An 11923-nucleotide genomic window follows, 5' to 3' on the forward strand; every position below is an offset into this window, starting at 1 on the left:
ACTTGACTGTAGATTATGGGGTCCCGGTGGTTTGGAACATTCCTTGCTGTAGATGTACTTTTGAACTGGGCCTTTCTACAAATGCCACACTAATCTTTAATGGGCCAGTTTCTCTCTCTGGGTTATAGCTACTTTAGTGTAGTATCACTGTTATCAAGAGGAAAAGAAACAGTGGGAGGTGAGCTCCTGAGGAACAGGGATGGCTCCCTGGGAGGAGTCCAGGCCTTGGAGGTGCTGTTAGCATTGGGTCTCTTTAGCTCTGAGTCATTGTTATCCTGTCTGTCCAAACTTCAGTACCACTATGGGGACTTCAGGAGTTGGTTGGATCCTTTGTATCAAGAACTTCTCTTCTTAATAATGCTGAAGAAACTCATTAACATGAAATTTTATAAAGGCAATAAAAGCATTAGTTGAGAAGAGCTAAAGATTACTGTAAACATATATCACATAGTCACTAGGGTGTGGTTCAGATTATTCCTGATTTTTTCTTTCACTCCCTCCTTAATTTGATAAACATTTAATGAGGTCTGTTACTGTAATAAGTGCTAAGGTAACAATGAAGAGTAAGACAATATTTATCTTCAAAGGAACTCAGCAAGTCTAGGCCCTGATTTTTGTCTTTTCTGGGTCTTCAGCTCCAGTTGCTCCACTATGCTGGTTCATCATGCTCTGCGTGGACCAGCCCCTCAAGACGCTTTGCAAACTGGTTCCTCACCTCTCCTGCTTCACCCTCAGCTACTTCTCCCTGCCCTGCATATCTCATACTCCTGCCAGCCAGACCATACTTCAAAAACACACTGCGCACCTTTTGCTTCAGTGTTGACACATCATCAAAGCACATCCTTTGCTATGTCTGCCTTTTAATTCTTGTCTTCCTTTCCTCCCCTAACAGAGCTCATTGTATGCTCTCTGGCCTTCTGTAGCACCTATTGAAGGCTCTGAGGGAGTGATTCTTAAGCCTATGGGAAGCTTGTTCTCAGTGTAAGTGCCTGGGCCCCACTTCTAGAGCTTCTCAATGTCTGGGATGAGGTTCAGCAAATATGTTTTGTAAAAACCTTCCTTGGTAAGTCTGATGCATTATGGTTTCAAGTGTTAGGGTTACAAGACATCACATTCCATATCTGTTTGTCCTGTACGTATCTTTCTCATCACACTAGGGTGGGGTTGTATCAAGGTAGAACAATGACTACATTATATTTAATTTTGGCACAGAACACATATAGGAACTGAAAACATTTGTTGAGTGGTAGCTCTAGGGAAGAAGGATAAGCATACATATCAAGTACTTCAACAGGAATTTGTTTTTCTCCTGTAAAGCTATTAGCAATTTACACAAACCAAGTTATAGACGGTGCTTACCAGGAACAATACCAGATGATTTTCCAAAGTATCTTAAGGGATGTCCCGATATTAAGCCCTAGAGTTGCCTCTTCTCTATAACCTTGTCTTCTCCTTGGGCAGTGTATGAGGTCATTATGAGGCCCATTGAATATCACGTCCTCTTTTCCTGAGTCATCTAAATGAAGAGGCAGCATGTAGGGCGCCTGGGTGGCTCAGTTGGTTAAGCAACTGCCTTCAGCTCAGGTCATGATCCTAGAGTCCCAGGATCGAGTCCCACATCGGGCTCCCCACTCAGTGGGGAGTCTTCTTCTCCCTCTGACCCTCTCCCCTCTCATGCTCTCTCTCAGTCTCTCTCTCTCAAATAAATAAATAAAATCTTAAAAAAAAAAAGAGGCAGCATGTAGTGAAACTTTCTCTCACTCTTCTGGTCTAGACAGAAATCTTTTTTTAAAAAATCAATATTAAAATGCTCTTGGATGTCAGTAGATAACATGATATATTGTTTGATGTACATTTGAATTTATTTTGAAAAGACCTATTGAAAAATGAATTCAGAACAAGATTCAAGTTTAGTTTCAACAGTAATTGGCACTGTTTGGATATAGTGCATGATATCCATGTCTTTAACACTTTTGTCCTGAATAAAGTTGGTGTTATATGATGTGCCTCTGAACCAACACTTGATGGCAACGATTAAGGATGAACTCATTCTGAGGGAGATGGCTTGCAAGTCCTCTATTATCTGGTAGTGCTTGTGGAAACTGGCATTCAGTCAGTGCTTCATAGATATTCAATGATTATATATTTAATGACTAGTTGTTAGCAGAGTGATTTCAAGGAAATAATAGTGCTATTGTCCACCAATGACAACAATGTTACACAAAACTATGGGATTTCTTTGAGGGAATGTTTATCTTCTTGTGAACATTTAACTCCAGTGGCTAAATGTGGGGATTATTTCTATTTGGCATAAAAAGCAATGTGTTACTTTGCTTCAAGTGGTTCTTTGCCAGGTAACGGAAAATTAATGATATGCACTGTCCCATCTAGGGCTGCCAGATTTAACAAATAAAAATATAGGATGGCCTGTTAAATTTGAATAATTATATATAGTAGATAAACAATGAGCACTTATATACACTTATACCAAGAAATTATTCATTATTTATCTGAAATTCAAATTTAACTGGCATCTTATGTTTTATATGTCAACCCTAGCCTTATCTAAAATCTCTCACTCTGCTCCCCACCCCTGCCCCAGGGACTAGGCAGGCCTACTGGAAAGAGGAATGCCTTCTGTGTCACCCAGCAGAGCAAAAGAGCCCCCCTAACTGATATAGGATATCTTCGTTAGAAGCTGCTTCTATCATTGGAGCGTATACTTCCTGTGTCTGATAAAGCAGAAAGTTATTTCTTGGTTGAAATGTCCATAAAAACTACATTGATTGTACCTCTAAATACAAGAAGAGCAGGTTTAGTGTGATCAATTGGAAGGTACTGCCAGAAGCAAAATGGGAAAATAGGATGTTATTTTAAATAGCTTACAAGGACTTCTGCATTTGTAACCCCACCCCAGCTCAGAAGATTAAGGAAAGTTCTCCCATGTCTCTGGAATGGAAAAAGTTACTTCCCCGACCTGCAGACACTGAATTTCGACGGAATTACCAAGTTCCAGCTAAAATTCCTGAGTTGCAGGATTTTAGTTTCAAATATGGATGCTACTCAAGCCTACCAGTTGCTTCTCAGGGTCTAGGTAAGTACACCTGTAGCTTTTAAAGCAACTTCATAGATTCTGTCCTTGTTCCAAGATTCTTCGGCACACGGGGCCCTGGCAGGTAATCTTGGTAACGGTTATGAAGAATGCCAGCGATCCCTGCATCCCTGCAAGGAATCAAAACTATGCCTAGCTTCAAACCAGGGAATGAGTAAGCCTTGGAAAAGAACTGATTGCTTATGCTATGAAATGAGTACCTGCTCTGCCTGGCGGAGGGGGAGGGGAAGGTGGGGTACTGGGCGAGGGTGGAAGCAGTTGTTGGGATTGGTAGACACTTCCCCTTTATAAAACAAAAGGAAGGACTTAGTTGCTATCAAATGACCAAAAAAGAGACTGGGTAAGACTCACATTAGATTTGTCAATTATCCACTGGAAGCTTAACCACATGGTATATCCCTCAAGCATCTTCAAATTTGACAACCATTCTATTCAAGTGATCTTTTATGATCCTGATTTCTATTGTTTTCAACAAAAAAGTTTTTAGAGGTTCCATGGCCAAGCCACCTCGACGCTACTGGTTAAGAGTATAATTTGGTGTCAGTCTGAGATAGTGATCTATTCCTGGCACGGAGTTGGAATCAAGTAGCGCTGCAGACAAAAATCACGGGATGGAAACTTAGCATCTCGAGGTTAGAAGACAGCCTAGAAGTCACCTCGTCTAGATCCTCACACCATGTGGGAATCCCCTCTATCCCATCCTTGGCAAGGGGTGATGTCGTCACTCTTTGGGGGAGTGCCCCCCCAAGGCGACTCTTTCATTTTTGGATACTGTTGGAAAGTTCTCAACATCTGGAAACTCTCTTGCATAAACTTTGGCTTTGGTTCTTCTACTTCTTACAGAGGTTAACTGGTATAAATTATCCTATGAAAATCTTACTACATATCTTCCATATTCTCTTCTTAAAACCTTTCCAGACCTTATAAGCACTCTTCTCGGGATGTAGCATCAAAGTGCCCTCACCAGTCTCTTCCTCCCACCGGCTGGTGGTCCCTGTAAAGGGGACACCTGGAACCAAAAGCAGTATTTAAGGTGTCCTTAAGATTTACAAAGATTGGGCGTGTTGTAGAAATTAGGTCCTCACATCATGTTTTCATTGCTTTTTTTTTTGTCACGATAATTCCATGACTATCAGAACCCACATTAAATGAGCAATACTCAGAATCAAACATAAATGATTTAGGTTTTGCTTGCACCTGCTACCCTTATTAGTCTGGACGTGCAATGAGTGCTGGATGGACATACCATCACTGCTCATCTGCACTCACCTGGGTCCCTGAGGGACTCCTCAGTGTGTCAGCCCAGGTCTGCACAGGAGATGGTATGAAAGGGAAAGAAGCTTCTATGAAGGCATTTGTTTACTAAGGAGGTAGTGAGTGCTACTATCCCAACACGCTGACCTGCAGAAGAGTCAATTTCAGGGAGAACTTTTCTGAGCATGGTAGTCACACTTGAGTTTCTGGCCATCAGCCCCAGTCACCCCCACTGCTAGCAGCAACCATCCTGAGTCACAGCAGCTCTGCATAGCCTGGATCGTGGGAGGAGTTACTCCTACTGTGCCTCGCTTTCCAGTACCTCAAGGATGCTCATTAAGCTCCAAGTGGGGCTCATGGCTATTGGGAGCGCATTTGGCAAATAAGGGCAGGAATTCTTTGCTCAGTGACAGCCTCCATGTCTCTCCTTCCCCTGTGTTGCTCTAGTCCCTGCTGTGCTATACAGCCACATGAGGATTCAAGAACGCAAAAGGAAGCAGACTACATACCAAAGCGATTACGGAAAAGCCTATCTGGATTTCTTAACGATTTTAAACTCATTTACTCCCTCTCAAGTCACAGAGTACCTTCAGAGTGTTTCCTACAAAGGTAGGAGGAGGTCTTGAGTTACTATTGAATGAATTTACAGATCGTAACACATTGCTTTTTATGCCGAATAGAAATAATCCCCACATTTAGCCACTGGAGTTAAATGTTCACAAGAAGATAAACATTCCCTCAAAGAAATCCCATAGTTTTGTGTAAGCCTCAACCCACTGAAAAGAAATTTTTCTTAAAAGAGGCCCCAGTGACAGTAGCCCTGCTTATTAAAAAAGAAACATCTAGCCTTTCACTCCTTTCTGATCTCACTCATTTCGCTCCTTCAACCCGTGGTTGCATTTCTCCAGGATGATTTCTGGTTTTATTACAGTTAAGTGATTTCTTCTGTGGGTGTTTATGCTGTCTCACAGTTTTGTTTTATGCATAATCTTTATTTCCTGTCTGATGGTTCTTTTGGTGACAGGCTTTTTAGGGTACATGAGAATCTCTGTGTAGAACATCCGCCAAAAGAGCAAAGGCCTTTCTCAGGATGGTGTTAGTTCATTCTGTGTAACAAAGACTTATCCCGGCTCCGGGCCTGGGCACTGGAATCTGCTTGGGAGCATTTCAGGGGCAACTGGTCAGTCTGTGCATTTGTAAGAGTCAACTCAGAGACTAGGAGGTGGAGGAGAGGAAATTCTGCCGCCCTCAGCATCCACTGCTAGTGATCACACACCCTGTTACTCCCCATTTTTGAGCACATGCCCCAATGCAGACGTATTTATTTCTATAAAGTGTATTCATACACCACTAAACTAGTGTATTATGTAAGTTATAAAACATACTAAATGCTGAAGACAGAAGTAAAAAGCGATACAATATAATGTTATAAGAACATAAATATGTAGACTATAAATATAGGTTCTAATATTTCTTCCCGCACACCATGGACCATCTTATACCTGCCACTTGGTGCTTCAGGCTCTGTGGCAGTCACTGCCTTGTTTTGTGCCCTGTGGTCAGGCTTAACTTGGAACTTCCACCGGCTCCTCAGTAACCCTCCAACTGCTCCCTGCCTCCTGCCTGCCTTGGGTCCCCAGTCTCTGTCCTTTGCCTGTCCCCAGCTACAGTCAGAAGAACTAGGTCCTCTGAAATCCTCACCAAAACCCTGTTATGCTAGGATCTTGTGCCCCACATGAAACCGAAACCCTGCTGTAGGCAAGACCGGCGAGGGGGTGTGCACGTGTGTGTATGCGTGTGTAAGGAGGGAAAGAGGGTATTTTCCATGATGGCAGACTGAGGGTTGATGACCCAAAGGCCCTTAAAAGAGCTCGAACGTTGGGTTTCAAGAAGCACCAGAAGCAGGTGTTTTGCCTCACTCTAAGGCACAGGCAGAAGCCTGTGTTTGCCACTGGGAGCCTCGTTCCTCTGAACAGCAGCTTCTGGGCCAGTGTGACACTTCAGAAGGAAACCAAGAGGCTCCTTGAGGTCGGCTGCTACTCAAATCTTCCCAGAAGGCAGAGCAGAAGCTACCCATCAAGCTCCAGCCTGCTTTCCATTCTTTTTCCCAGCTCAGGTTCATATATATAAAACTGTAGTCTGCATTTTGTAATGTGTTCTTTTCACCTTTGGAGCCACATCTGTTTGACCCTACAGAGTGCGCCCAAAGCAGATGCTCCCATCTGCCCAGGGACTTGCAATACAGGTGGAGTTGTCGCTTCTCAGCCTGCATGGACAAACCACGGTGGCTGCCGGCACCTCTGTCCTTGGTTGTGTGTGTGTGATCTGTAATCGAGCATTAGTGGTGCCCCCCAAGGGTGAACTGAGGACTCGGCAGGTGCTTTGACATCCTCTGCTCTACTCAGAGCTACCTTCTCCAAGATTCCTAAGCCTAAGCTGATTCAGTTGGGCTTTTTCAGTTGAGTTTCCTCCCCAAACAAGTGACACATGATCTATTACCTAACAAGGTAGCTTTAGGGCCAATCTAGACCTTGGTTGCTTTTCAGGTATCCTGCTTCCTAGTGCCTTAGGACGGCACTGCGGGCAGGTACCCAGATGCTCAGGCCCCAGAGCCTTGACATTCTGCACTGACTTGGACGTTTGTAGGATCTGCTTGCTATGGATTTTAGTTTCTCTTTCCTAGTTTTGCTTGCGAATGACCTACTCATCAGCCAGCTATGCCAGAGGCTGACAAGCAAGTAGGAGGTTCCCTCTGAATTCTTATGCCCCAAAACTCTTGTCATTTTCTTGTCATTTAGTTGTCATTAATGTCTGGGATGACGCTAATGCTTTTCGGATGGTGAGTGTCTCAGCAGAGTTCATGTGTGGTAGGGCTGAGCCAGTATGCAAGAGAATAAAAAACTTGGCAGATATACTAGGCTGAATGAATTATTACTACCTTGCTTAAAGTATTTTACTGGATTATCCCTCTTTGGCAGTATTGGTACCTGTTCTGGTACATTTTGAAAAAGAGAGGGGAACATCATGGCCTAAATCAGAGGGCTAGGGAGATGGTGGGGTGAGGTTGGACGGAGCAGATTCCAGGAAGACACGAAATGAAGCTAGGGAAATAAGGAGGAGCAGCTTAAGACAAACCATTTGTTTCCAATAATTCTATGTTTTGCTATTTGGTATTGAGTTTCTCTATTATAACTTGAGAGATTTGAACTAATGAATTTAGTGGCCATTTTGTTTTCAAAATTGTTTTAATCTCGAGTGACTCAGACCACCCAACAGCTTACTCTTTGGGCCTCTGTTATCTCTTGGTAAAGACTGTCATCTCCCTACTTATCGCCCCCCCCCTTAAAAGACAAAATTATCTGAACTCTGGTTTTCAGAATCTTTCAGCTATCACTTCCTCCCCATCTCTTCCAATCCAAACTCCCACGCATATGGCTATCCAAAGGGTATTTCTTCCTAGGCTGTGATTCGGTATTGTTAAGAATATATTCAGTGACTCAAGGAACTTCATTGACTGAATACCTGTAATGCTCACTTGATACAAAGATAAATAAAAAACAAATCCTCTTTTTCAAAGAACTTGTCATCAGGTGTGGGAGACAGACACATAGGTAGAATGTGATAAACTCTGTAATTGAAATAGTCTTTGGGTATATTAGAAGCCTGCTCTAAGAGGTACTCCCAACCCCCTGGATTAAAAGGGCATTAGGGAAGGCTGCTCCAAAACCTCTTTTAAAGGTCAAGGATGAATCAACATGATAAGCAGAAGCAGGGACATTCAGAGGGAGCAGAGGGAACAGCATAAGCAAAAACATGGGGACATGAATCTGCATCTATGCATAATAAATACAGGTAGCATTTGAATTACAACTGGTAGCCTTCTTGAACAGTTGTTTAAGTTGATATTAAATTTGATACCATCTCATCTTTTTTATTCATTCATGCTGAACTTGATTCATCTTATATGCTTATCTTTGGCATAAGGAGTCCTTTTTTTATTCGTTTGCTTGCTTATTTAAAATTAATTCTTTGGTGTAAGACTTAAAATAGAGATATTTTAGGCTTAAAATGACAAGGACTAAAACTAGCAAATGTTGAGAATACAGAGCAATCCATTGCTGATAGGCATATCAAATAATAGCATCACTGTAACATTTGTAACAGATCTGGCAGTTTCCCATAAAGTTAAACCTATATTTACCCCCAAGACCCAGAAATTCTATTTTTGGGTATTTACCCAAGAGAAAAGAAAACATGTGTCCCCTGAAGGACTTATACAAAAATGTCCACAGCCGCTGTTTTCTTAATAGTCCCAAACTGGATACAACCCAAATTTCCACCAACAGCAAAATGTAAACAACCTGGCATACTCACAGAATGAAATGATGCTAGGTAATAAAAAAGAATCAGTTACCGTTGTAGTCAACAACATGAACTTCAAAAACATGATGCTGAGTGAAAGAAGCCAGACACAAAATCTTACATTTTGTGTGATTACGTTAATTCAAAGAGTTCCAACAGGGTACACTTCTCTGTGATGAAAGAAATCAGGACAGTGACTGTCTTGGGGTAGGAGTGGTGTTGACTGGAAAGGAGCTTGACAGGTCTTTGTGCAGTGGTGGCAGTGATCTTATTATATGGGTACAGGTTACATGCACACAAGTATCAACCCATCGAACTGCTCATGAAAGACCAGGGTGTTTCACTGGTGAAAAGTATACCTCAATTTAAAACAATGTTAAGGTCAAAAAAGATATGGAGTAGGGTAGGGATGTTAGGTCACAAAAACAAAGAACCATGAATAACTGGAGAGTAAGCCAGGACCACACACACACATACACACACATACACACACACACACTCCTGATCTTTACATCTCAGCTGACATTTCTAACACTGAGCATGGTAACAGGGACATTGAACATGATAGCATGTACCACTTGCATTCTTCTTTTCTTTTTTTTTTTTGCTGCACGGATGACAATTGCTAGGAGTGAGAAAAAGTATACAGCTCTACTCTGTAATATTAAAAATATTATATTTTTATAATATGATATTTATTTATAATATATAATATAATATTTAAAATATAATATTAAAATATTATATATATGTAATGAGAATTAGGGAACGGTAGCTGTTCAGAACCAGACAAGATTCCTTTACTTTCCAGATGAGGAAATGGAGGCCAGGGAGCTGAAGGGCCCTCTGGTGGTCAGTTGTCAGTCAAAGATAGCAAAGCACACCAACAGTTGGTGGGCAGAAAAACAGCCCCCCACTTCGAAGAAACTCTGGGAACCCATAGCCTATATTGTTTTTTTGTCATCGCTATTTCTTACTGTGTTCTCAGGAATAAAGGGTAAGGCTGTCCCATTTATTGTCTTTTATGGACCAGGCCCTGTCTAGGTGCTTCACACACAGCATTCCTAATCCAGTCCAACAACTGTGTAAGGTTAAGTCCTATTGTATGTATTCAAAGATGAGGAAATGAAGAATGGAGAGGTCACATGACTTACTAATGTTCACCAGGGCAGGACGGAAACCGAGGTCAGTTTCGTTCAAAACGACATGCTCTTTCCAGGAAGCCGTGCTGATCCTTTGAATATTAAGTTTACTCTTTTTTAATCAATAATTATACAATTGTGCCTTTTTTAAGTGTTAGACATATACCCTTTGATTATTTTGGTCTCATCAAATTTGTATATAGATTACTATTATCTGATACTTGCCTCCCTCCTAGAATTTCTCTATTTAGCACTTAAATAGTTAAATGGAAAATTTCATCCTGTTTTTCTTTGTAATTTTCAGACAGACAAATTCTCAATCGCTTTATCCGTTCTCACTGTGACTCTGGCATGGGACAGAAAAATAAAGGAAACAGTTCAAATGAAAAATATTGAAAATCAAAAAAAGCACTGGATCATTTCCTCAATAATGAAAAAAAATAAGATCCAAATTGTTCCAAATAATATATTCATGGCTCTGTGTAATTTTGTTTTGTCTTATTTTGTTTTTAAACGATAAAATCATTTAAGGCCATAAATCCTCCCCTCCCCCACCAATGTATCCCATAGGTCTTGCTATAATGTTTTTTTCCTATTCTCTACTGGATACTTAATTTGTGGTTTCAATTTTGATTTCCTCTTTGACCCAGAAATTATGTGGAAGAGGCTTCTTAATTTTCCAATAATTAGAGGATTTTTAAAAAAACTTTTCATTGTTCACTTTCTGTTCAAAGATTTTTTTAAAAAAATCTTTGTTTTGGGAAATTTAGCAAGGTTTTCTTTTATGCCAAGTATGTGATTAATTTGTATATTACATGAATATAAGAAGAGAAAAAATGTATAGTTTATTGTATTTCTCAAATCCCTTATATCTTTGCTATAATTGCATACTTGAACGGTCAAATTCTGAAAGAATAATATTAAAAACATCCCACAGTAAAAATGTGTTCATCTGTGTTTTCTTGTATTTCTAGGGTTTCATATATATTTATATAATATATATTATGTATATATTTGTATATGTAAATATATAATATATATAGCTGCTATGTTGTTTATCAGTGTTTATGACTCATACAAAGCTTTTTCAGTGATTAATTTTTTTCCCCCACTACATGCTATTCCTCTTTGACTTCATTAATAATTCTGGCCATGAATTGCATTTTAACTGATAATTAAGGTTGCCATTCATGCTGGGTTTGTTTTTCTTTACCTTTTCTTGGTATATATTTGCCTTCCCTTAATTTCCAATCGTTCTTTGTAAATTTCTTTCAGTATGCTGCTAGAAATACCTTATGTTTGGGTTTTATATTATTACTAATACGAAAATTTAATTCATACACAATAATTATGAGGCTTGACATACTCGTTTATGATTTCCATATTATTTTTGTTATTCTTTGTTGTTCTTTTTAGTCTTACTTTCCCTACTTTTCTTTATTTTTTTCTTGCGCTGTTAATTTTTTTGTTTGTTTGTTTTGAGAGAGAGAGTGCGCATTGAGAGCGTGAGTGGGGAAGGAGAAGAGGGAGAGAGAAACTCAAGCAAACTCCCTGTTGAGTGCAGAGCCTGACTTGGGGCTCGACTCACAACCCTGAGTTCATGACCCGAGCCGAAAATGAAGAGTTGGATGCTTAACCAACAAGCCACCTAGGCTCCCCATACACAGTTAATTTTTAAATTATACTATTTTTCTCTATACAAGCAGTTTTTAAAAAATCACACATGACCATTGTTACATACGGATTTCTCTATTAATATATAAAAATTACACATTCCTATGCCTCCTGTACCTTTTCCTTCATAATTCCTCCCTTCTCCACTAACTGAGAGATCTTTAATTTCCCATCCCATATTGTACTCCGTACTCCATCTCTGCATGCACATGGACACACACACTCACACGCACTTCCTTGCTCAGATAGTTTGGAATTTTTCCTTCAAGATTTTCTTAGGGCTTTCCTTATAATTTCCTGTCCTATTTAAAGAAGACCTAAGGCATATAAATTTTCAGCCACATCATCAGTATCATCCATTTATGTTTAACTATCACTT

At 40.3% G+C, this 11923-nt stretch overlaps 1 protein-coding gene across 1 annotated transcript in view; it reads left to right on the top strand.

Moving 5' to 3' along the window:
- TEX26 (testis expressed 26) overlaps nucleotides 1-10266 on the top strand; it is a 29640-nt gene extending 19374 nt beyond the window's left edge. Inside the window, exons 6-8 of the mRNA XM_088021974.1 lie at nucleotides 2918-3094; nucleotides 4814-4975; nucleotides 10175-10266. Coding sequence (XP_087878100.1) covers nucleotides 2918-3094; nucleotides 4814-4975; nucleotides 10175-10266 — 431 coding nt within the window. The remainder of the gene's footprint in view (nucleotides 1-2917; nucleotides 3095-4813; nucleotides 4976-10174) is intronic.
- The last annotated feature ends 1657 nt before the right edge of the window (nucleotides 10267-11923 follow it).

The sequence above is a fragment of the Eumetopias jubatus genome, unplaced genomic scaffold, assembly GCF_037043125.1.
Source record: "Eumetopias jubatus isolate StellerSeaLion01/CBP00866 unplaced genomic scaffold, mEumJub1_p1.0 scaffold_3, whole genome shotgun sequence".
NCBI lineage: Eukaryota > Metazoa > Chordata > Mammalia > Carnivora > Otariidae > Eumetopias > Eumetopias jubatus.